The sequence below is a fragment of the Mustela lutreola genome, chromosome 11 (genome assembly GCF_030435805.1).
Source record: "Mustela lutreola isolate mMusLut2 chromosome 11, mMusLut2.pri, whole genome shotgun sequence".
NCBI lineage: Eukaryota > Metazoa > Chordata > Mammalia > Carnivora > Mustelidae > Mustela > Mustela lutreola.
In genome coordinates, this window is record NC_081300.1 from 36990179 (window position 1) to 37016210 (window position 26032).

The 26032-nt window shown below is 44.3% G+C and overlaps 2 protein-coding genes and 1 long non-coding RNA gene across 4 annotated transcripts in view; 1 reads left to right on the forward strand and 2 right to left on the reverse strand.

The window, feature by feature from the left end:
- Positions 1-25614, reverse strand: part of ZNF397 (zinc finger protein 397) — a 45589-nt gene extending 19975 nt beyond the window's left edge. Inside the window, exons 1-5 of one of the 2 annotated variants that reach the window (XM_059139355.1) lie at positions 25511-25614; positions 23608-24102; positions 23217-23340; positions 19986-20995; position 18994 (exon numbers count right to left, since the gene is read on the reverse strand). In XM_059139355.1, coding sequence (XP_058995338.1) covers position 18994; positions 19986-20995; positions 23217-23340; positions 23608-24024 — 1552 coding nt within the window. In that variant the 5' untranslated portion in view covers positions 24025-24102; positions 25511-25614. Of the gene's footprint in view, positions 1-17383; positions 20996-23216; positions 23341-23607; positions 24103-24868; positions 24931-25510 lie in introns of those variants that run through there. The other variant, XM_059139354.1, reaches the window with a different exon arrangement.
- LOC131811153 (uncharacterized) lies at positions 1220-3268 on the reverse strand. Its single transcript, XR_009345826.1, has 2 exons — positions 3139-3268; positions 1220-2875 (listed from the first exon to the last, which is right to left on the reverse strand). It is a non-coding gene; the product is annotated as an uncharacterized LOC131811153 (long non-coding RNA).
- On the forward strand, positions 2846-9135 carry LOC131811152 (zinc finger and SCAN domain-containing protein 30-like). Its single transcript, XM_059139361.1, has 4 exons — positions 2846-4161; positions 6193-6274; positions 8345-8855; positions 9076-9135. Exons 3-4 carry the CDS (start codon positions 8448-8450, stop codon positions 9118-9120), a joined length of 453 nt encoding a protein of 150 aa, XP_058995344.1. The 5' UTR covers positions 2846-4161; positions 6193-6274; positions 8345-8447; the 3' UTR covers positions 9121-9135.
- Positions 25615-26032: the final 418 nt, after the last annotated feature.

Genomic DNA, 26032 nt, shown 5'->3' on the forward strand with positions numbered 1-26032 from the left:
TATAAATATCTCTTTCAATAATGTTTAACAATAATAGAATGAATGAGTATTGGTTTAATCATACCATGTAACATTATTAGAAATGAAATATATACAGTGTACATTTACACAAAACAGTATGAACAGATTTCACAATGATGAATTCATCCAGACTTTAAAAAAATACATATCGAATTCCATTTCTATACAATTCAGAAAGAGGCAAGACCAACTGTATCATGTCAAAGTTCAATGTAGTGGCGATCTTTCAGGGCTAGAGGAGGGTGGTGACTTGAGAGCACAAGGAGACTTCTGATGATGGATAATATTCTGTTTCTTCATCTGAGGGCTGGTAACATGAGTATGTTCAAAAAATAGTATGTGCACTTATTTACTTGTAAAATCAGCATTACTAAGCAATTCTATTTGGCTCTTCTGTATTCACAGCATCAAAACAAAGACCAAAATGCACCATTTTTTATTAAAACGCTTCATTTTATTTTCTGAGACTCCATCTACCTATCCTGTCTCATTCTCTCCCCATCAGGTCTGTATTCCTCTTTTCTTCTATCTTCAATTTTTCTTCCTACTCACATTTTACCTTTTTTTCCCTACAAATATAATTAGGTGCCTAGTATTTTTATTTTATTTATTTTTTAAAGATTTTATTTATTGACAGACCGCAAGTAGGCAGAGAGGCAGGCAGAGAGAGAGAAGGGAGGAAGCAGGCTCCCTGCTGAGCAGAGAGCCTGATGTGGGGCTCAATCCCGACACCCTGGGACCATGACCCCAGCCCAGCCAAAGGCAGAGGCTTAACCCACTGAGCCACCCAGGCGCCCCAAGGTGCCTAGTATTTTTTTAAAACAAACACCTTTCAATCCTGTTGCCTAGTCCAACCAAATGTCCTTTCTTTTTCCTTCTTGCACGATTGCATTTCTCAGAAGGAATTACCACCTGTTTTCCGTATCTGATCCTAACACTTCTTACCCCGGGCAAGTAACATTCCACAGATAACATCTCTCGAGCCCTTCCTGTATCCCTCCCCTTAATTCCAGCGTCACCAAAGCTCTGGCCTCCTCCCCTTCTCTGCCCGACTGCTGGTCACCTGTTCTCTCTCCTGAAACACTCTGTTGGCTTTTATGATTGAACCATCTGGGCTTTCCTCCTTCTAGAAGTCTCTCTTTTCTATTGAAAGACCCTAGAGGACCCGCACCCAAGGACATACTCACAGACCACTGGATGCAATAAGCAAGAGGATTTTATTCGGGCATGCTCGGACTCCCAGGGACACTTGACCATGAAATCCGCGAGGGATGGGTCAGTGTCTGAGAGCCCCGATCTGTTTCGGGAGTCCCTTAATATAGAATTTTACAGTCCATTACATCAGAGCCCTCACTTTTCTAGCCAGTAATTTCAAAGCATTACAGTAAGGCCTACACATAGGTAGCCAATCCTTTAAAACCAACCATACATTCTGGCCAGTCACCGTTCAGGTAGTGTACAGTAGAGGGTACGTGTTGAATTGCACGTTTCTAACCTTTATCTGTATACGTGCTGAACCAGACGTCTCCAGCTAGCGTACGTGCTGAACCGTATGTCTCCGGCCTTGGTACGGGACGCAACCCTTATCAATTTTACTTAGTAATAGGGGAAATTCTTAACAGGGGAAGAGTATAACTTTATTTGATTACACAGCGAACGAGGGTTTAAGCAATTTTTCATTTCTTAGCAAAGCATTAGAAGCATTATTATACAGAAGCCAGAAAAAGCCGGGTTAAACACAGATGTTCACTATTCGTTATCCTGTTATGCTGCTTGCTGACTCCCTTATCTATGGTCAGCTGGCCACAGTTTCTTAGTTAGCATAAGCTGGTTATAAGAAGAATGTTAAAACTTATAGGCTATACTTTAGTTCTGACCTGGGGTCCTTCACTATCTGTTCTTGCTCATCCCACCCCCAAACATAGCTATTTTATAATTTCCTGTTTATTTTCCATACGTTTTCCTTTGGATCTCATCCCCTTCTCCATTTTCAGTCATACTTTCAGATATTACTAAAATTCTAAGTTCACATCTCTAAACGTCTTTTTTCTTCTCCGTTTTGCCCTTCAATCCAATCCACGCAGTATGTCAGATAGTGCCCCGAAGTACCATTCCTGCCATGTCACCTGAAAATGGCCTGCACTGATTACTAAAAGCATTTCTAATTCCCGAGGCTGGCCTTTGAAACTCTCCAAACCTGACCCACCGCATCCCTCAGCCTAGGTTCTAGCCCACGAAGATGGGCTAGTTCAGGCCAATGTCCTGAACTTCCCACTGCTGCGCTCTCCCTCAGACCACTCCTCTAAGTCAACAGTGGTCTGGTAAGACTCAGCCTGAGTAGCGCCTTCTTCCATCGAATTATTCTGACTGTCCCGCTACGTGTTCAAGCCCTTGTCCACGACGGCAAGGTCGATCCTCCGCCTGGCCCCCTCGCCAAACCTGGGCTGGGCCCTTCCCCTCAACCTCCACGCACTCCTCTAGTTAGCTTCTAGAACTGCCACTGGGGATAGCGTGTTTGTGGTGTACGAACGCAGTTTTGTCCTCCTCTTCCCCAGATTTGCAGAGGCAGGGTTCTATTTTTATCTCCTCGGAGTTCCACCAGGCGCGTGCTCTCTCTATATTTCTTTTGTCCTCCTTCCGTCGCCTGTCAACCATTTTGAATCGGGGCTGTCCCCACCAGGTCCCACTGGAGACACACTCCCCTCAGCTTCGCGTCTCTCCTCCCACGCCTCGGCGCCCGGCGCCTGCCACAGAGCCGCAGTCCTCCCGGCTTCCTAGAGGGGCGCGCCCGCCCGCACTTCCGGCGCCCGCGTCCCTAGGCTGTTCTGTCGCTCCCTGGGGTCGGTGCGGCAGCCTGCCGAGCGAAGGGTGAGTGAGGCGGTCTGGCGGCGCGGCCGCGCGTGCTTCCCAGATCGCCCCGGTCCGACTTCAGCCCTCCCCGCCGCTTTGCCTCGGCCGTTGCTGCCGCAGGCAGAGCCTGTGGCGATACCAGGTGGCCACCCCACCTGGATGCTTCTGTCCGCCCGTCCGTCCGTCAGTCGGTTCATTTCTTCATGCATTTGTCTGTCCGTCTGCTCACCCACCGCCCTAGCGTCCTTTGACTTCCCAAGCACTTACCCGGCGCCTCCTGTGTCCCAGGCATAGGCCGCGCAGTCGGAGAAGAACTGAGGCAGTCTTTCTTCCCACTTAACGCGGCCAGAACTCGCTCTTGAGTCAGGTCTCAGCTGTTCGTCTTAACTTCCCCAGTCTAGCTAGGTTCGACCCTCACGGCCCTTTCCACTTTCCCCTGTATAGTTCTTACCAAGACTAAGTTATGTAATTGTGTGTCCTTTCTGTTTAACGTCTGCCTCCCTACGAAAATCTTAAATTGTATAATGGCAAGGACACCAACTGACTTACAACTCTCTGCTCGGTGCCTCGCGCAGGGCCTGCACAAAGTAGGCATTCTGTAAATATTGTTAAAGAAATGTGTGGGAAAACACAGGACCTCCTCCACAGGGCCACTGGTGTGGTGCGGAAGGCAGTTCAGCAGACTACATATCTAAGAGCGTGGACTGTGGAGTCAGACCGATTTGTTTGAGAGCAGTCCAGACTACATCACTTCCACACCATGGGACCTGAGAGAAATTTTGTTTCTGTTCAGTAAAACAGTAGAACCTCGACCATAAAGTGCTGTGAAGAGGAAGTGAACAGGTAGACTGTGCTTGATTGTACAATAAAAGCTCAGAGTTCTCTGTTACAACTAAGTAAGAGAACGGTGCAGGTATATTAAATAACAGCCATACTGCCGGAAGCAGTTTTGTCCAAAAAGTGTCCTGGAGGTTCTTGGGTTGCTTGGGTTAAGAGCTAGCTGGGGCCAGGTTCTCACCTCCCAGAGGGAAGGGCCATATTTAAGCTCAGTGCTTCCAGCCCTCCACGATGGGTTCCCTAGACAGCTCTGTAAACATGGATTACTTAGAAATACAGTTCTGGTCCCAAGCAGTCGCCTATGGCTCCCACTGATAAGGCTGCTTTCTCATATTTACACTATGAGAAGGTGGAAGGAGCTCTTCCCTGAAGCAGCAGCACCTCCCCAGGATTCTCTTTTGTGGGGTGATGGAAGAATCACAGGACCAGTGATCATTTTACTCAGCCTAGCTGGTAAGTTTCCCCAATAAAGCCTATTCTATAACCCATGCCTTGTGATGTGGAATTTTGCCTTTCCCTTGCACCATGTCTGTCATGCATTGAGAACCTGTTCTGGGCCCAGTGTTTTATTTTTTTATTTTTTCTTTTTTTTTTTTTTAAAGATTTTATTTATTTATTTGACAGAGAGAAATCACAAGTAGATGGAGAGGCAGGCAGAGAGAGAGAGGGAAGCAGGCTCTCCGCTGAGCAGAGAGCCCGATGCGGGACTCGATCCCAGGACTCCGAGATCATGACCTGAGCCGAAGGCAGCGGCTTAACCCACTGAGCCACCCAGGCGCCCAAGGGCCCAGTGTTTTAAATATGAGTTTTATTATTATGTATGGTGAGGCCAACAGATCAGGAGATGATTGCCATTCAAAAGATAGTTTGTTACTCATAGTTCTCAAGAGGAAGAGGCATGCCATGTCCCACATGGTCATATGGCAGAAATCACAGGTTCAGTCAGGAGACCAGGTGAGGGGAAGTTGGGCGGGAGCCTTTTCTGTGGTTTCCGTGGGATGGTTTGGGTGAGGCAGGGTCAGCAGGCTTAGGATTGACTAGTTTGAATAGCTTAAGTGATAAACTAGGTAATAGGTAAACTCTCTGGCTTGTTCCTAAGTTTTTGGCATCTGGCCCTGGTTGCTTAGGGCAGGGGAATGGTGGCCCTGGATGTGAAAGCCCGGTGCAGGAAGTGATGGGGTGTGGGTTCTGGTTGGTGGTTTGCGTATGAAAAGCACACTTGAGTTTATTATCTGTAGAAATCTGCTAGCCCTGAGAAGAACCATCCCTCCAGTGTAAGCAAGGCCCAGATGTCAAAACCCCAGAATAAAAAGCTATGCTTAATACACCAAGCACTACTCTACCTGTCTTATGTTACTTCCAATTTCTGTAACAGTGCAATGAAAGTACTATTAACTCCATTTTTAGGAGAGGAAATGGAATCTTAGAAAGGTTTGGTTGGTGACTACTGTCACACAGCTATTAAGGTAGTAAGAGGCTATACTATGATTCCAAACTGTTGGGTCACTTGACTCCAAAGGTGGTGTTCCTCCTGTGAGCTAAGTCATTTTTCTGCAGTCTAAGAAGTGCCATGGAAACATCTTTCAGTCCTTATTAGGCATTTGACATGTTGACCACTTCCTCTTTGAAACTCTTTTTTTCCACTATAATGGTATTCATTCATATATATATGGCACCTACTCTCTGCTGTGCATTGGCTTGGGTGGTAGGGAATAGTGAGCAAAAATGCTGATGTAACTTAGAGCTGAATCATGGAGAAGACATTTATTAATGCAATAGTCTCACTAAAATATATAAACTGACAAAATGAGAGCAGGGCTCTGAGAGAAAGGAACATAATTTTCTTTAACTGTGTCTCTTATGACTCCTTGACTGACCCAGCCCCACCTGCACATCAGAGTCAAAGAATGTTTTACAAATATAAAACCAGAGGTTCTGACTCAGGCTGGGGTGCAGCTCAGGCATCTGTAACATGAAATTTTGCTCCCCTGCATTTGCTTTTTAAAAACTGGTCAGAGGAACAGGGTCAGATTTGCAATTTTGTAAAGGTTGCTCTGGTTCTAGTATGAGCAGACAGTGTGTTATTGTATAGTGTGACAGGACAGTTAAAGGGAAGAAGATGGTAGTGGCAGAGATGGGGAAGGGCAGATTCTGGAGACAGGCAATAAGTCATTAGGACTTAATTTGCATTAAATACAGGAAGGAGGTGTTAGGGATGCTTTCCGTTTTCTAGAAATGCAGCCAGGTGGATGTTCCTAATTCCTGAGGGGACCACTGGGAGAGGAGCAGAATTGGAGTGGGAGGAATCATCAATTGGTCATGGATGTGCTGTTTTAGGTCCTTTCGTGAAATTCAAGAGGCATTATGGGAGTGAGGAACAGTAAATAGGGCTTGTGCTCAGATAAGAAGTTCGGAGTAGAGATGCCTGTGAGACAGTGAAGACAGTGCCAGACTTAAGGGCTAACCTATGGAACTCTGATGTAGAAGAGGTGGGCCCGTGAAAGATGGAAGAAGGAAGAGACAAGCTTTATGATGGAAAATTTCCCTTCGGCCGCATAACATAGAGGTAAGTTGGTGAGGCATAATATTTATAATAGAAATTTAGTATCACAAACATTGAAGTTAAAGGGCAAGACCCATGACATAGACCAGTGATCATTAGGCAAAGCACACATATCCATGTGATGTAGCCCTTGGTAAATGCTGTATACACAGTGATACATAGATCTGATGATGCTTTGTTATGGGATTTCTTAAATGGCAATAACCACATAATAAGAACTAAAGAAATGTATTTAGTATTTTTCAAATACTAAAAAATTAGGAGGAAAATATCCCAGGTTTCTCTGTGATTATATATGTATGCCAAGAAACAGTTTAGGAAATGCTCCTTTGTAGTATCTCACACGTAATTTTGTCATAAATAACTCAGGAAATGATACCACCATCCTTTCAGTCACCAGTGGCAGGGGAAAACCTATCCTTGACTCCTCTTCCAAACCCTTATCCAGTGTGTCCCCAATTCCTGTCAAATCTCTCATCTTTATCTTTGGCTCCCATAGCTTAGGCCCTCTCGCCCAAGTGGTTGCCATAGACCCTTCCTGTGCCTTCTCCATACCCCTTCCTGAGTGGGCAGATGGACCCTCCAGCCATTCTAATGGCTGTGGGGCTCAATGCAAACTCTGCAATACAATCTTCCAGACCCTTGGCTGCCTCTCCCTCTGTGGGTGCCTCCTTTCTCACTATTCCTGAACTATGCCCCAGGCTCTGGCCTATTTGTTGTTGTTGTTGTTTGTGTTTTTTGTTTTTTTGGTTTTTGGCTTAAAAAAAAAAACACACACACACACATGGGTTCATATCAGAAACATTTGGAGGCACTTATTGAAGTCTCCCACAGAGAATCTGACTCAGGAAGTCTGTTGTGGGGTCCCTGCTCCATGGCTGATTCTGAGCCAGAGAGGACAACCATGAGTCTGGCCTCCCTAAACCACCCGCACCCCGCTCAGTGCAGTCCTTCCACTGTTGTCTTTCCCTGAATAACCTGATGTGACATCTTCACCCGCTCATTCTTATCAGACTCTTGCTGACGTGTCTTCTCCCGGCAGGCATCTCTCCCTGGTCTTAGTTGTCTCTGTGTCTGCTACCATGCCTGCTTCCCTCTATTCTTGGATTTATCACACTGCATTTGCAGGTTTACTCTAAGGAGTCTTTGAGGACAGAACTTTTAATCCTGAGAATCCTGTTCAGTAAACTGCCTAGCATGTAACTCAAGTATTTGTTGAAATAATGAGTGAAGGAATTTATTCTCTTTTCTTGGTACTGTCTTAGAACTTGTGACTTAAAGGCAGGAATTCTTGTACATTTCCTCTGGCCATTCTCCATGACACTTTCCTAACATTTTCACCATCATTTAAAATGTGTAGTATCAACCAAGATGATCCTGGGCTAACCCATTCTGTAATAAAAAACAAGTGCTTTGAAATTGGGCAACCCTAGGTTCGTGTCTCGACTTTGCTATTTACCAGGTTGAGGCCGTGGGTAAATTAAATTACTTAACTTTTAAAAATCTCAGTTTCCTCATCAGTAAAATGGGGATGATAATACCTCATAGTAGTATTGTCAAGCCCCAGTAAAATAGTATTTGTAAAGTGCCTGGCCCATAGTAGGTGTTTATTAAGTGCAAATTCCCTTTTGGGGAGACTCATGGCATAATAAAACTCAGTACTTTCATTGCAGAGTTTGGTTCTGCTGCTTACAGCCTGTGTATCTTTGGTTAACTTATGTATCTCAGGAGCTTCATTTGGAAATAGACATAATTATGATCTTTTGGAATTATTAGGGAAATTGATGATTCTGCAGTGTTTTTCCTGCTTTCCATGATCCAGAAGTATGATTTATTATCCCTGATACTGACCCTAACATTATTTCTAAAGGTTCAGTTGATTTCAGTGATTCTTAAATTTTCTATTTCCTGAAAAAAAATCCTAAATCATCTAAAATGTATTGTTTATCTGGTAGCTCCCTTTTAGTCATTTTTCTTTATAGAGCTATACTCTATGGCAACTTGTCTTTGAAAACCTGCATTTTTATTCTAAGCCAATTTTTTTCCCCCTAACATTAGCATTGTCTATCTCAGGAGTCCCCTGAAGAATCAGAATTCAGAAGGAATCTCTTAGACAAGGGAATCCATTCCCTTCCTGACTCAACTGGGCAGCATTTTCAGACGGTCTCTGCCCAGAATGTCAGGAAAAGCTGCAAGCCTGGCCTCCCATGCTCCAAAAGAACAAGAAGGACTTATAATTGTGAAGGTTGAAGAAGAGAATTGTGTTTGGGGGAAGGACCTTGGCCTTCAGGGAAACACCTGTAGCCTGGAGACCTTCCGCCAGCGTTTTAGGCAGTTTGGCTACTCTGATTCTGCTGGGCCCCGGGAGGCCCTGAGCCAGCTCCGGGAGCTTTGCCATCAGTGGCTGAGGCCGGAGGTGAACACCAAGGAGCAGATCCTGGAGCTGCTGGTGCTGGAGCAGTTCCTGGCCATCCTGCCTGATGAGCTGCAGGCCTGGCTACGAGAGCACCGGCCTGAAAATGGAGAGGAGGCCGTCACTCTGCTGGAGGAGCTGGAGAAGGAGCTTGATGAGCCAAGACAACAGGTAAGTAGGTGATGTGTTTGCTTGTTTTATCAATTTTAAGTTAATGGGGAAGCCATTATGAGTGGACTTGACGTCACCGCTATCAGAGTTATGAAATTCCTGTCTTTTGGGTTATTATTTGTGCACTGCGATCAAGGCACTGGGGCTTTTAATCCTGTTGTTTTCTGTCTAATCATCTGAATTGAGTTTCTGGCTCTAACTGCCTTGCCCATTGTTCTAGGGTTTTTTCCTTCTGTATCCTCAGAATCATAGTGCTGGTACTTGATTACTCCTAGGACACGGTTCATGGCCAAGGAATGATCTGGAAGGAAATGACTTCCAAAGGAGCACTGAAGTCTCTGAGTATACAGCTCCAGCCTTTGGAGAACCAGTGCAAGAGTGAGACTCAGGAGTGCCAGACTTCCCATGAGAGAGGTGAGGAATTGCAGTTTATTTGGGGCTGGGGATGATGGTACGGATATCAGCTGTGACATAGTGCATTTTCTTGACAGTCACTTGTGGCTGTCATTAAGTATGGTGGAATGGCCCCCTCCTTGCCTTGAAATATTTTTCCATTGGCTGTGCCTAGAATCTAAAATTCCAATATAATTTCTAACTTTGGGTTAAGAATTAAGGTCTTCAATAAAATTCTCTAATACCCATAATAGTCAAAGACCAATATACTGTGTTTTTAAGTATTATGGACCACTGGCAAGGCAATACCCAAGAGGGAGATGAATTATGTATTAGTAGCTGAAATACATAGTAATTTAGACAAGGAAGTTCAATATTAAGAATTATGGACTAGGGGCGCCTGGGTGGCTCAGTTGGTTGGGCAGCTGCCTTCGGCTCGGGTCATGATCCCAGCGTCCTGGGATCGAGTCCCATGTCGGGCTCCTTGCTCCGCAGGGAGCCTGCTTCTCCGTCTGACTCTGCCTTCCACTCTGTCTGCCTGTGCTCGCTCTCGCTTGCTCTCTCTGACAAATAAATAAAATCTTTAAAAAAAAAAAAAAAGAATTATGGACTATAATGGGGTTAATTACTGAGTGGTTAAAAAAGAAGAAAGAAACAACTCTAAAGAATACAGGAATAACACATGTAGGGAATCTTCAGGGCTGAGGCCAAACACCCAAGGAAGGCACAAATCTGTAAGAGAGTATCATATCTTCCTAGACGGCATCTCACCGCCTCTGATTCAATCTGCTTCCCATCTCTCTGGTCATCTTAGCACATTTCTCTCGACATTTTTCAGTTTCTCCACATTCATTTGATATACAGGGATCAAACAAAACAAAACAAAACAAACAAAAAAACAAAACAAAACCCAAACCTCTAGTGAGGAACTGATTAATTTAAAATACACGATAGGTTCATTTCCCAGCTCTTATCTGTTGTACTCCATATGCTTTTGTTCCTTCCCAGTAGCACATTACTGTTGTGGACTGATAGATCTCGTTGTGCTCATCTCTTTTTAGTCTTAGGGGTCTTGGTTAGCCCTGCCTCTGAAGAATTAATGTAGAGCATGTCACATCTTTCACCCAGATTGTGAGATTTAAATCACTGGGAGGATCTACCTTGCAAGAATTTTAAGAGTCACCATGTCATTTTTACAACCTTATATCCTGGCTTATAATTTTCCCATAGGTACTTCACTATCCTAACAATAGATCTTCCTAACAATAGATCTCCTAGATCTCTCCAGAAGAAGAACCTGAGATACGGAGATCTGGGTGCATGGGATTTATTTAATTATTTTTTTAAAAAAGATTTTTTAATTTATTTGACAGAGAGAAAGAGATCACAAGTAGGCAGAGAGGCTGGCAGAGAGAGAGGAAGAGGCAGGCTCCCTGCTGAGCAGAGAGCCCTGTGCAGGGCTCAATCACAGGACCCTGGCATCATGACCTAAGCTGAAGGCAGAGGCTTAACCCACTGAGCCACCCAGGCGCCCCAAGGATGCATGTGATTTAAAGGAAGCAGTGCTCTTGAGGAGAAATCTGTAAAGGAGTGAGAGAAGCAGGGTTAGGAAGGGAAGAGATCAAGCCATGATGTGGTCTTGGGTAAAGTCTAGCCTTGGCTTAATATCCTAATCCCTGCCCCACTCCCCTTGAGCATAATGGCACTGCTGAATTGTCCCTTCTTACGGTGTGGGTGGGGTGGGGGAGAGGCAGTAAGGGTATAAATAACATCCTGGGCCAGATGGTTCTCTTCAGCCAGGGCAACTTTCCAGAGAAGTCAGCAGCTGTGCATATTAGGAACCAACACTCCCAGCAGCTGGGGTTGGCACCAAGTTCATAAAGCAGGTCTGGATGGGCAGTGCAGCATACATCTACATAATTTTAAGGCTAAAAGCACGTTTGTTAATGTTCATTTAAAGGCACATCCCTAGGGAAAAGGCTTTTAGACCACACAGGTCTCTGTCAATACTAGGGGACATAGGGAAAAACTGCAGACCTTGATGTTGAGCATCTTTGAATCCTGGCTCTTCCAGTTATGAACTCTGGTCTTACAAAGGTGCTGTTGCCTCTCTGAGCCTTCGTTTCCTGATCTGTAAAATGCAATCAGGTTTAAAGGACTACTGGGAGGATGAAAGTAAATGAACAGTTTTTTAGGTTTTCCTTTTCAAAATAATTCTGGTTTCCTCAGCCATCATCTAGTCGTCTCCTTCTGAGTTACCAGAAATCTAGAAACAAGAGGGGCTGGTTGTGAGAGCTGAAAGTTTGGCTCCAGGTGGTTGCATCTGTCTCTTTGTTTCCATCTGCCTTTGACCATTTGCACATGAGACAGTGAGCATATAAGACTCCCACCTGACCCCAGAATGAGTCAGGAAACCACAACATTCCTTTTCTTATTCTCTGAGTGTCTTATTCTGTTTGCTTATAATTGTTTGATCTAGAACTTGCAATTGCTGTAATGCATTCTTGTTCCTGCTTAAGTAAGTCTGCTCAGTTTACCCTGAAAGAATTTCCTAGTCCTATATTCTGCTCTCCTACTTTTCTAGGAGCACCATTTATTCAGGTTTCTTAGACTTCTTTTTTTCTCCTGAATACTCCCTATTCTCTTTTCCTTTCCCTCATTACCAAAAAACGCATCTTCTCCTCTAACCCAGGATTGTCTCCTAGCTTCTTGGTCTCTCACTGCTACTTCTCTTTACCACCATCTCTTCTAACTAATGTCTTACCCTGCTCACCATCCCTCCTCTCCACTGCTGACTCTCATTTTATGTCTCCCTTACTCTCTGAGGGTGCCATCTCTCACTGCCCTAGGCCACTTCTCTAAATTCTAGATTGGGAAGCTAGTTTTTTTTTTTTTTTTTAAGATTTTATTTATTAATTTGAGAGAGAGAGACAGAAATAGAGACAGAGAGCATGAGTGGGGAGAAGAGGGAGAAGCAGGCTCCCCACTAAGCAGGGAGCCTGATGCAGGGCTTGATCCCAGGTCCCTAAGATCCTGACCTGAGCTGAAGGCAGACACTTTACCAACTGAGCCACCCAGGTGCCCTGGGAAGCTAGTTCTTAAGAGTTTTCCTCCTTTTTAGGAAATCCCCATTTCATTTGGGTAACTTTCAATTCCAGTTATAATAGATTTCTTTCTTCCAGTATGGGGATCCAATGACACTAGTATTTCTGTTCACATTTTTAGATGGCAAGCTGGCAAGTGACAAGGTATTAACAACAAAACAAGAAATTATTGAATGTGTAGCGTCAGCGGCCATGATATCCCCAGGAAGACTTCCTGGGGAAACTCCTTCACAACAGGTAGTTGGAGAAGCTTTGGGAGGTCTGGACAACTTTGAGAAACCAAAAGGAACTGCTGCAAGGAGCAAAATGAGTCCACTTCCTTCCCAGGAAAGATATCTTAGTCTGGCAACCTTCAACAAGAAAATCTCTACTGAAGAGTGTGTCCTTGAATGTAACCAGAGTGAAAGGGCTCTCAGTGTGAACTCAAATGTCTTCACACGACAGAGAGTTCATGCTGCAGGAAAGGTCTACGAGTGCTTGGACTGTGGGAAAGCCTTTTGCCAGAGCTCGAAGCTGATTAGACATCAGAGAATTCACACTGGAGAGAGGCCTTATGGATGTCAAGAGTGTGGCAAAGCTTTCAGTTTGAGCTCAGACCTTGTTAGACATCAGAGGATTCATAGTGGTGAAAAGCCCTATGAATGTTGTGAATGTGGTAAAGCTTTCAGGGGTAGCTCGGAGCTCATTAGACATCGGAGAATTCACACCGGAGAAAAACCGTATGAATGTGGTGAATGTGGGAAAGCCTTCAGCCGGAGCTCAGCCCTCATTCAGCACAAGAAAATTCACACTGGAGACAAAGGCTATGAGTGTATTGAATGTGGTAAGGCTTTTGGTAGAAGCTCTGTCCTTATTGAACATCAAAGAATTCACACTGGAGAAAAACCTTATGAATGTAACGAATGTGGAAAATCCTTCAATCAGAGCTCAGCCCTCACGCAGCACCAGCGAATCCACACTGGGGAGAAGCCTTATGAATGTAGCGAGTGTCAGAAAACATTTAGGCACAGGTCAGGCCTTATGCAACACCAGAGAACTCACACAAGAGTTTAACTCTTGAGTAAGGACTGTACAATTGTGTAATACCAAGTATTTGGTGAGGTTCCCACCAAAGTGAGAAGTCTCCTGAGAGCAGAGTTTCTGTCCTTCCCGTCTAAGTCAGTACATGCTGTACAAGGAGATCCACACAAAGATGGTTGTTGATGTGCTGAATGGGCACCTTCACAGTAAAGCCAGGTCTGGGGCAAAGATCCTGAAAGAGCTCCTTCTAAGATGGGCTGAGAGGTGGTTCCTCCAATGGCAAGGATCTCTGTGCAGCAAGAAGAGCGTGCATTTGGCAGCTGGAGGCATGGGCAGAGAGTCATTCGGTTCTCTAAAGTATTCAATTGTGAGGCTGTGAAATGTTCAATCATGCCCTGGATCAGTTTATAGTTCATTCTGTGCCCTTGCCAGCTCTCTTCTCGACCCTGAGCTTCCTGAGGTCATTTTGTTTATTGTGTACCTGCTGTGTGCCAGCCATCAGGGCAGACATAGCATTGCCCTCCCAGAGTTGAGAACTAATAAAATACAGATATAGATATAGATATAGATATCTATCTATCTATATATATATATGGCAAGTAATTACAGTAATTACAAAGTGGTAAGTGCTTTGGTGGAATAATCTAGGATTCTGTCAAAACACATGGCAGGGGCACCTAACCTGGTCTGCAAGTTATTGAAGTCTTCCTCAATGTGATGAAATCTCTGTTGGGAAATAAAAGGTTGGTATAAGCCGGGTCAAGGCTAGAGGGAAGAAAACATTACAGACAGGTTATGACACATACGAAGGCATGGAGAGAGGATCTAGAGATGTCTCTTCACAAGGACTCCTCTAGCAGGAATGTGTTCATGTAGACCCTGGTTTGGAAGCCAGGACATGTGTTGGTTCCTCACTTCCTGTTCATAATCAGTGAGTTGGGTAGCCTATCCCAGACCCAGAGTTACCTAAAGACCTTGAGGGACTCAGGAGAGTTAGTGTGATGATAGACTTTGCTGCATTGTATGGAAAAAGGCATGTAGGTACACCAAAGAAAGAAAAAATGTTGGAGGCTAGAGGGACAATGTCGGTGTCCCATAACCCTAGGGCTCAGGAAATGGGAAGCTGACAGGAGCCTGGGAGTGAGAGGTATGCCTTCCTAGGATCCACTATTCCTCATTTCCTGTCATCTCCTTACATCAGGCTGGAAGATACTAAGCTACTTGAAGGCAATGAGTACTTATTGAATTATGTCCTTAGATTCCTTAAAACTCTGTTTCTCTGTTAATTTTTATTTTGGCAGTTTTAATTAGCCCACCATTAACTGCTGAAGGCAATTCATATGTAAGAGAAGGTTTGATTTCTCTTCTAAGATATCCTGATTTCCCTTCCAGATACTATCTCTTTTGAAGACTTGGTGATCAAAGATGTTTTGGGTAATAGGGAGGTGAAATTGGGTTGGGGGAGGGGCAGAATTTGTATCCACAGGTTGGACGATTTTCATTGAGTGAGTCAGTCGGAATTCTGGAGAGACCCTTCAAATGGATGGAGTTGCTTTTCCTCTAGGTGACAATCAGATGATTTCATGTTTTTAATTTTACTTAATAGGTTTTTTCTAGTTTGTGAATTAATTGTAAATGTTGATAATATAGAAAATGAGAGGGGTGCCTGGGTGGCTCAGTGGGTTAAAGCCATTGCCTTCGGCTCAGGTAATGATCTCAGGGTCATGGGATCAAGCCCTCATTCAGGCTTTCTGCTCAGCAAGGAGTCTGCTCCCCCTGCCTTCTCTGCCTGCCTCTCTGCCTACTTGTGATCTCTGTCAAATAAATAAATAAATAAAATCTTAAAAAAAAAAAAAAAAGCTTTTTAAAAAAATATAGAAAATGGGAAAGTAGAAGTCACCCTCAACCCCACCACCCATGAAAATACTGTTAGTATTTTGCAGTTCTATAATTTTTTTTTCTTTCCTCAGTTCTAGTATTTTTTGGTAAAAATCATGTTTGGTAAATCATTTTTAGTAACTGATTTTAACATTTATACTTTCAATATATACTTAAACTGTTTAGTATTAGAATGTAATACAAGATGTATTGTAATAAAATTGGAATCTTAAGGTTTGTTTTGAAATGACTTGTTCAGGAATAGGAAGCCTAGTAACACAAGAGGAGGTGTGTAGGGAGAAAGGGGGAGGGAATTGTGGCAAGAAATCAGGGAATGGGTGTGCTTAGCTTTTGTTTTCTTGTCCAGGTGTCTGGAAACATGCCTAGTCCCTTGCGCTGCAGTTCACCAAGTGAAGACACAAAATTTAGGGGCAGCTGGTTGAGAAACCATGGGAAAGAGAACAAGTAGCCTCTTTAAACACACATACACATTGTGTCCCCTCCTTTAGGAGCAGGAGCCTCAGAGACTGCCATAGACCTTCCCTTCTCTCTCAGCAGGTCAACAGAAACATGTGCAGAAAAACCCTAAAACCCTTTAGATTTGTGATCATTTGCACCAGCCAACAAGAGTGTTGCAGATGGTAAAGTTACTGAGTAGCAGTATGTGTTTCTGATCCCTCAGGAAGCAGGGAGCAGATGGTATCAATGGGGTCTGGCCATAGAGCTCACCCTTCCTCTTTGCAGAAATGCTCTCCAGGTCAGTTTCTACTGCATGGGAAATATTCTAATTGGCAGTTCCCTGACTTGGAAGATTCACTTAATGGGGCAACAGAAGCAGAGGATTTCATAGGAGAGTTTGGAGACCCCACGGTCAGATTTACTTAAATTTCCAGTCTCCAGCTGAACAGAATTGCAGTCTATGGAAATGAGGAGGGAGAAGGAGAGAGGTAGTAAAGTGTTATTAAGCAACCTGCCTATATTGCACATTTTTTTTTTAAAGACTTATTTATTTAACAGGGGGAGAGAGAGAATCATAAGTAGGCAGAGAGGCAGGCAGAGGAGGGGGAAGCAGGCTCCCTGCTGAGCAGAGAGCCTGATGTGGGGCTCGATCCCAGGCCCTGAGTTCATGACCTGAGCTGAAGGTAGAGCCTTAACCACTAAGCCACCCAGGCACCCCAAATTGCACATCTTTTATTTATTTATTTTAGATTTTTATTCATTTGACAGAGATCACCAGTAGGCAGAGAGGCAGGCAGAGAGAGGAGAAAGCAGGTTCTCCACGGAGCAGAGAGCCTGATTCGGGGCTCGATCCCAGGACCCTGGGACCATGACCCGAGCCGAATGCAGAGACTTTAACTCACGGAGCCACCCAGATGCCCCAATTGCACATCTTTTAAAATCACCTTTGACATCTACCTTATATTGATGCCTGCTCTCTTTCATAAACACATAGAACTTTGAAGTTTTACCTCTGAAAGTTCATCTACTTCAGCTCCTTTAAACTGAGAGTTGAAGTGTGACTTGCTGTTGGCTGCAGAATTATGGAAAAGCACTAACATGAACAAAGGACTCTACTTCAAGGTTATTGCTTTTCTCAACTATAGATATCCTTCATGCAAATAACTTGTGTTTGCACAGAGATTTATAATTTGCAGGACTTTTCTGTACACTAGTGTGAGATGGTTGTGTCTGCACTGTCACTTAACAATGAAGTCGTCATGGATCAGGGACTCCTGTGTGGTTCAGTGGGTTAAAGCCTCTACCTTAGCTCCAGTCAGGACCTAGCCCCGCATTGGGCTCTATGCTCGGCGGGGAGCCTGCTTCCCCCTTTCTCTCTGCCTACCTGTGATCTCTGTCAAATAAATAAATAAAATCTTAAAAAAAAAAAAAAAAAGTAATGGATCAGAGTTAAGTTAGACAACCTCCTAGGACTTGGGACAGAGATGCTACAGAAAGCATGTGCTTTCCTTAGTATTTCTTGACTATCCTGGGTACTCATTCCTTTTAACCTTTTTTTCCTCAAAGTTTAGAAGTATTTATTGTAGGCAAGTTTGGAAGACAGAAAATCACAAGAAGAAATTCGATCACCTATAATTCTGTCACCCAGAGATAGCCAGTGTAGCACTCTGAGAGTACAGATTTCCAGGATTTTTAATGCATAAATATATTTTTACATGGAGTCATACTGTACGTTTTATTTTTACTTAAGATATGCTGTCATTTCTTTTGACATCAATCAACATCACTTTTTTTTTTTTAACAGCTTTTAAGAGTTTGTATACATTCATGATGTTTTCTGAAGCATACATTTCCAGGTAGAATTTTAAAGTCAAAAGGCAATGGTTAAGGCTTCTGGTACAGATTGCCAGAGATCCTATCTATTCACAGCTTACCAGCAGCACTGGAATCCCAACTTCCCTGAATCTTTATGAGGGGGAAAAAAGTACCATCTCAATTCTTGCTTTAATATACATTTTTAATTCTACCAAAGACTGCCTGCTTCTCACCCACTGGCACTTGTTCTTTTGTGATTTGCTTACTGAAGTACTATTTTTTCTACTCGGACTTCTTCATGAGGATATACTACAGAGAGATGGCTCCACAGAAGGGTTTTTTCCTTTTGCCTGGGGTCAAAGTCTGACCTCACCACTTTTTAGCTGTATGATATTGACTAAGCCATGATTCTAAGCCTTCATTTTCTCATCTTCAAAATATGTGCTGTCAGAGAAACAACAAATATATACAAAGCCCTCAGCAAAGTACCTGTTATATGTTTCTTTGCAGGTTAAGAACTATCTGTAAAGAATCTCTCCCTTTTGTAACATGTGTTCTATCAATTCCTACTTAACAATTGTCCTACCCTTTTCAGTTTGTTTATCCTGGGAGAGAAAACTGAGAGTTGAATATTAGGAACTCTTGTCATGTTACTTTGTTATCCTATCCCTTTCTTTTCTTACCTTCTTTCTGGAAGCAGGGGGATTTAGCCCACTGGCCGTTCTTACTGGTTAGTTTCTGTTATCTATGTATGTTCCAACAGGAGCATTCTCTACTTATCCTCCTGAAAACTCGTCTTTTGCTAAGCTCAGGATTCTAAATTCCCATAGATTTCTATTTTTGGCAAGGTGTTTGAACTCTGACCAGTTGGGTATTTCTTATTAATAGGTTCTTCTGTTGCTAACCTATATCCCTTCTCGCATCGCACTGAGAAGCACCAGACTAGGGATACTTTTCCTGCTGGGTCCCCCAGAAGACAGTAGTCTCTGGATGGACCAGGACTGTTACCTTTTGTTGCCCCTTCCCTTCAGCATTCTTTAAAATTCGTAAGACTGAAATACTGCAAAATGACAATGACATAAGGCAAAACTGAACACATGTGAGGTGCCTGGAGTCTCAGACCCAGGGACTGATACTGTTTAGCACCTGAGCCCAAGGGAGTGCACCAGAACTGTGGGGGTACAGCCCCAGAAACAGATGTGGTAGTCATAGCCGCTTCTGACCCAGAGACTTGCGAGTGAGCAGGAAGCGGACAACAGCTCTGATAGCCTCAAGAACCAAAGGAGCTCTTCCGTTCAGGAAAGAGAAGATTTAGAATTCTAACAGGTACTTAACATTGAGGCTAGGCTGGGCTCTTTCTAACCACCCTGCCTTCCCCAAACACACAGAAGGTCTAGCGGAGCCTACAGGCAAGAAACTAGTTATTAACCCTTTCCTTTGGCTCACACCAGACCATGACAAAGCTCCACTCTACCCTGTGGCCCAAGGACTCGGGATTTTGTCTAATAACAGGTGCTTCTCTGCTGGCTCCTACTTTGCTACATCCACGTTTCTTACACACCTGACTCCACTTCAAAAGGAACTCAACAGCAACACTCCACACAAAATGGCCTTTTCTCAGATGTGCCAGACATTCTTCCTGACCTTTGTCTGTTCCCTCTGCTGGGAATATTGTTCTCTAGCCTGCCTGCCTACTTCCCTGGCTAACTCCTGTACATTCTTCAGTTTGTTTTTCTCAGAAACTTTCCCTGATCCAAGGCTGGCTCAGGTACTCAATGTCACAGAGCCCTGCTCATGCCATGATGCGTTCACCTTGCCCATTCAACCACAGAGACCGTCTGATTCCCCGTTGTATTCCTCGTGCCTGGCAAAAGACAGGACTTCGAAAAGTGAACAGCTGGATAAGTTAATATGTATTCTTTCCACTACCTCATTTCTGGACTGCCCTGGGCTCAACACATCATCTATGCACTGCTTCCCTATCGCTCTTGCTGCCCTGTCACTGTTTTTAATTGGCCAGTAAAATTCTGTATTCCTGAGACAAATGTCCCTCATACTGTCCACACCATATCCCAAATCTGGCATGTGGACAGTCAGACGTGGTTGACAGCCCGGGTTGCTGTACCCCCTCATGGAAAATGAGGTTTCAGTTATGTTCCCATTTTTCTTATTTCCTGAGTATTCCTAATGGTAAGAGGAAAGCTGGAAGCAGGGATTCTTCCATCTGCTGCTCTGATTAGTCCTAGGAAAAGCTTTCAAGGAACAATTTGCAGTAGCATTGGGAAGTGCTGTTCAGTTAAGTCGGCAAGACTCCAGACCTGGGTGTTTACTGCCCCGGAGTCTTGTTCCAAAAGTAAACCCTTTCCACTAACAAAGATAAAAATCTGACCAAAATATTTACAACATCCACTGTACTGCCAAGTTACTTGACAGTGTGCACCCTCTGATGGCGCAGGAGGACTGATCTGTGCCTGAAAGCCTTCCCACATTCATTACATATGTAAGCTTCATCCCCAGAATGGATTCTCTGATGCTGAACAAGGGCGGAGCTCCTTTTGAAGGTTTTGCCACATTCATTACACTGATAGGGTTCCTCTCCGCTATGAATTCTCTGATGTCTGATGAGGTTTGAGCTCAAACTGAAAGCTTTTCCACACTCACTACATTCATAGGGTTTCTCTCCACTATGGATCCTCTGATGGGTTATCAGCTCTGAGCTCTGCCTGAAAGCTTTTCCACATTCATGACATTCATAAGGTCTCTCTCCCGTATGAATTCGCTGGTGTCTAATAAGCTTTGAGCTTTGGCTAAACGTTTTCCCACACTCGTTACACTCATAGGGTTTCTCGCCAGTGTGAATTCTTTGATGTATAATGAGATAGGAACTTTGACTGAACGCTTTGCCACATTCGTTACATTTACAAGCTTTCTCCCCAGTATGAATTTTACGATGTCTAATGAGGGCTGAGCTCTGGTTGAAGGCTTTCCCACACTCGCTACATTCATATGCTTTCTCACCACTGTGAATTCTCTGATGAATGATAAGGTATGACCTCAGACTAAAAGCCTTCCCACACTGGTTGCACTTATAAGGCTTTTCTCCAGTATGGATTCTCTGATGTTGTGTTAGAGAGGAATGCTGTTTGAAGCTGTGCCCACATATATCACATCTATAAGGTCTCTCTTCTGTAGGAACTTTCTGGTAAGTTATAGAGTTTGTACTTAGAATCAAGCTGCTTTGAGGCTCAGGATGGTCTCTCTTTCCCAGAGATTTATGTGTGACGATTACTTGACTAAAACTGCCCCCTTGGGTAGGGAATCTTCTTAATTTCTCCCCTGTAGGACTTTCTTGTTGCCACTCTAAATTACTGTCATGTTCACTAACTCCTCCAGATGAAGGCTCCTGGGGACGTCCTTGTGATTTTTCTCCTGAAATGTCCTTCTTGGTCACAGATTCGTGGTTCTCACGATCTGAAATGAGAGCAGCCAAAACAGACTGTTTTATTTCTCTAGTCACTCTCAGTACCCACTTTTCACGTGAGAGAAAACAGAGGCTTCTATCCACAAGAGGTTGAGGTCCACACCCATCTTTCTTTAACTGCCTGTAGGTCCCTCCTCCTTTCTAGTATGAAGGCCTATACCTACAGTCTGAAGTTTATTCTTTCCTGCTCCCTCTGAAATTTCACTTGATCTCTACCACCTAGGTTTCAGTTACTACGTATGTGATAAGCTAATGTCTCCCCAGATCCCCAACTCTATTCTATTAAGCTCTAGACTCTCATCTCCAATGCTAATTGGGATATTACTTGTGAATACTCCACAAGCACTAAAATGGCCCAGACAAAACACACATTTTCCCCCCTTGTTTCCCACTTCCATTTACACAATAGCACCATCATTAACCAAGTTTTTCTAGACTAATACCTGAGTATCATCCCCAACTCCTTTCCTACAGTCTCCACTTGTAACCATGACCAGCTACTGCAATGCAATTTGAAATGCTGGTGAACAGGAGGCAACTTTGATCTTCCTTCTCACCAGAATAGATCTTGACTTACTCACTGGGGCCATTTAGATTACAACAGTCTCTAACAGGATGCCACTCTTGCCTTCCTCAAATCCATCCACTCTGCAGCTAAGTTCTAAAACACAAGTTCAGTCAACTACTCTCTTGTCCAAAACCTTTCAACTGTGCTCCACTGTCCTATCCAAACTAATTAGGATGATCTCCCAAGTTTTCACAACCTGGGTCTCATTTCCCTCTCTAGTTGTGTTTCGCCATCTCTCCCCTATGAATTCTCTTTTCAGTTAAACTGAATTACCTGCAGTTCCCAGGATGGGTTGTATTCTCTCACCTTCAGGACTTTGTGGCCTTGCTTGTGTGATACTGTAATACAGTATATATGAATTTGATCTGCACCCTCAGTTCCTGGCATAGAGCTTTTAAAAGCCCTTATAATCTCCTAAGTGGTAGAGGTTAAGAGGCGTATCATTTGTTATTCATAATAAGCCCCTATCAACCAGTACCTCAGTTTATGCTTATGAGGTAACTCAGGGGGCTGGCTGCCAAAGGAATGAACTATGTGATTAGGAAGTTGAACTTTCTGCCCCACCTTTAGACCTCCATGGAAAGGGACTGGAGGTTTAACCATCAATGGCCAATGATTTAATCAACCATGTCTATGTAATGAAACTTGTATAAAAACCTTAAACAAAAGGGCTTAGAGAGCTTCCAGGATGGTAGATGCATCCAAGAGCCACAAGAGTGGTGAACCTCTAACTTCACAGGGGCAGTAGCAAGCTGGATCTTGTCCTGCGTACCTCTCCATCTGGCTGTACCCTTGCATCCTTTATAAACTGGTAAGAGTAAGCAAGGTGTTTCTCTGAGTTCTGTGAGCTATTATAGCAAATTATGAAACCCGGAGAGGTGGTCATGGAATGTCAAATTTGCAGCCCAATCAGACAGAAGTGTGGGTGAGGTGGGGATTCATGACATGCGTTTGGCTTCTGAATTGGGGGATGGGGAGGGAAGCAGTCTGGTGGGACCAAAACCTTAACCTGTGGGGTCTGCATTAATTCTAGATAATTAGGCTCAGAATTAGAATTGCTTAAGATGAGGGAAAACCCCACATATCCAATGTGAGAAGTGCTTTGAGTAGAAAAGTTTTTTTCCTTTAGGATGGAACACTCCCTCCACTTATTTACCAGTTTTCTCCTTAGTCACAGTTCAGATCTTAGTTTAGGTGTTTCCTCCTCCAAAAAGTACTCCTTGAACCTCTAAGGTTGGGTTCGGTGTGTTCATATGTGCCCCCATAGTACCTATGGCCTACTTTTATTCTGTAATTTATTATACTATATTGCCACTGCCTTTTTGCTTGTCCACCACCCCATCTAGATGCAACGTCTTGAAGACAGAGACCCAGTGTCTCCCACAGTACCAGACATATGTTAGCACCCTATTAAGTTACATAATCAAGGAATAAGTTAAGAAATGACAGGGAAACTGAAACAAGAAGGGCTCACTGCACTTCATGAGAGTTGCTGAATACAAAGTTGCTGAAAAAGGTACATCTGGTCTAGAGTAAGACAGGTGAGAAGTTCACATGCGGCATCTTTGTAAAATGCAATTAATTCTGTATGCTCAAAACCAGAGGCCTGATAGCGGTTCCCAGAAGAGTTTCTACTTTCTTACCACTTTTGGGGGAAAGGCAAGGTTCCCAGGGTTTCAGCTGTGTCTTTAAAGGCTGGAGTTGGATGTTTGTTAACTCCTGGGATGTTCCAAGACCTGTCAAATCTTTCCATGGCACCGCTGGTCCCTGAAATCAGGAAAAAAGTGGTTAGCTTTCTGAGAAACTCCCTAGGGAAAATGCTTAGTAAAAATTTCGAAGAGGGCAACAAAGACAACTCCAGGAATGAGTGATAGGAAAAAGAACTATTTAAGGACAGAGATAGGTATAACCATAGTAGTCACTGCAGGGTATGGTTTGGTGGAGACAACTTTCTCTTCCACTGCTGTGAGGATGCCACATGCTCTAGTCTGTACATTTCTCTTCCCCCAACATATCACATCTCTCTGTTCCCACCTGCTGCTGCCCTGCATCATCAAATTCCCTCTCCAAATCCTCCAACAGGGTCACAGCTTCCTCGCCGCTTTTTGGACTATGTTGCTGAACCCAGATCTGCAGCTCCTCAGGCAGGATGCTCAGAAACTGCTCCAGCACCAGCAGCTCCAGGATCTGCTCCTTGGTGTGCAACTCTGGCATGAGCCACTGATAGCAAAGCTCCTGGAGTCGGCCCAGAGCTTCCCGGGGTCCAGGTGTCTCCTGGTAGCAAAACTTTCTGAATTGTTGGCGGAACAATTCTTGGCAGGATCTGGTGCTCCCACCTTGCTTACATTTCTGACCCCAGAAAAGGCTTTCTTCTACTTTCACTAGTATTAGTTCTTGATCCTGAGGACTCTGAGGTACCAAGGTTGAAATTGTTCTGGATTCCACAGCCATTCTGGCCTAAACAGTGGAGCAAAAAGCTCACTACAACTGGGTACAGTATTTCAGTTTCTTTGAGTAATCTCTTTGTTCCTGAAAGATATAAAAGCACTGTTAACTTATAGCAGTGAGAAAAAAAAAATCTTGTAAGAACTTAAAATAAAGGTCAGTCATCAGTCATCCCAATAATGTATTGAGAGGGAAGAAGTTTGAGACTGTAAAATAATCAAGTGACAAACTAAAGATCACTCGCCCATTTATCATCCATTTAGAATTTTTACCACTAATAATAGAAGAAATTATTTTAGAAGCAAAAGAATGCAGTATTACCATGAATCACATAACACAAAATCTCCTTTTCAATTCCTTCAATCCTGATGGTTATCAAGGAGAAAAATCTGTCTTTAATTTGTAGAACTTCCTCTTTAATAAAGTATAAGCCTCAGACTTCTAAGGGTAACAATATCTAGCTAGGATTTAATAATGTTGACTTTCAAATATTTATTTTTATGGGTGCCTGGGTGGCTCAGTGGGTTAAGCCTCTGCCTTCAGCTCAGGTCATGCTCTCAGGGTCCTGGGATCAAGCCCAGAATTGGGCTCCCTGCTCAGCAGAGAGCCTGCTTCTCCCTCTCCCTCTGCTTGTGCTTTCTCTGCCAAATAAATAAAATCTTTAAAAAATAATAATTTATTTTTAGTTACCTTCTATCTATGGCAGATAATGACGGCTTCCATTTGCAGGAGTAACAACATTTTTAAAACTTTATATTAAATATGAGTTGACTTAAATAAAAATTTTCACCTGCCACTTGATCAAATTTAGTTTTCAATGCATTTCTTCAACAAACGCTGAGGCACTTACCATGGGCTCTGTCGTGAGCCAGGCATAAGAATACTAAGGTCTTTGCTTTTGAGTAAACGAATCTACAGAGGAATTAACCAAGTGTTTGTTAATTGCGTACTGTGTGCTCAAAAACACGTCCGTTATCGTAGAGACACAAAAGCAGCAAAAAGGTCAATCTCCATTCTCAAGCTTAGCATATAGGGGAATAAACATTTTTTAGAGTGAAATATGGCAACAAATAATTACGTATTCAATTTTGTGATATAGCTCACACAGGACCTGATTCGAGGACGGGTGAGTATCGACCGGAGGGTATGCCCTTGAAACTGCGGGACACATCAATACCATCTGACCCTAACACGACAGTTAACTTTAGAGATTAGAACAGTTAGGCTAGGCATCAGCCCATTTTCATAGCCCGGCTAAACGACAGCATTTGCGAAGTCACGGCGGGGAGGAGTAACTGCCCTTTCCCCTGGAAAGTAAGGGCTTGAGCTGGCCTCCGCGGGCTCCCAGAACGCTCGGAAACACCGCCCGGACAAGGGGCCGCGCGACCCAGGGATGGCCAGGCCCGGGGAGCAAGGCCCCTTCGCCTCGCGCCCGCCGTCCGGGCCATGCGCCCTCCCCGCCCTCCCTCCGCTTGGGGCCCGCGTCCCTCACCGCGAAGCCCAGCAGCGGCCAAGGCGCCAGCCGCCGACTCGGAGCGGCGAGCCACAAAGACCGGAAGTGCGCTCTCGCGGCCTTCCGCTCGCGCGTCCCCCGGAGCCTCCGCGCGCCCCACCCCGTGCTCCTAAGCAGCCAATCGGCGCCGCGGGTCCTTCGTTCCCACCGCCTTCCGTCTCCGGCGCCCCGCTCCGAGGAGCGCAGAGGCCCACGCGGGGGAGAGCTGGGATGGAGGCGTCCTTGGGAGAGGCCTCTCCTCGTCTCGGCTGCCTGCTACCCAGACACCCACCGCCACCCACCTCCCGTGCACCACTCCCTATCGTCTCATCTGCAGTTTTCCAGAAAAGTATTAAGATTTGCGTGTAACTCTTGTGCGTTTCCATCACCTCCGGCAAAAGCAAACGCATGAACAGGCTGAACAAAAAATGACACCCGCTCCTGTTGCCCTTTCGGTGCATACCGTTTCAGCCTTACGAGAGCTCTGCGCGTAGCTCTGTTATGCCCGCTCTCCAGCCGTAG

What these genes read in the sequence shown, in the direction of transcription:
- LOC131811152 (XM_059139361.1), top strand. Translation starts at nt 8,448, where the DNA reads ATGTCAGGAAAAGCTGCAAGCCTGGCCTCCCATGCTCCAAAAGAACAA. An exon ending in TTGATGAGCCAAGACAACAG is followed by an intron (nt 8,856 to 9,075) that starts GTAAGTAGGTGA and finishes CCATTGTTCTAG; the next exon opens with GGTTTTTTCCTTCTGTATCC.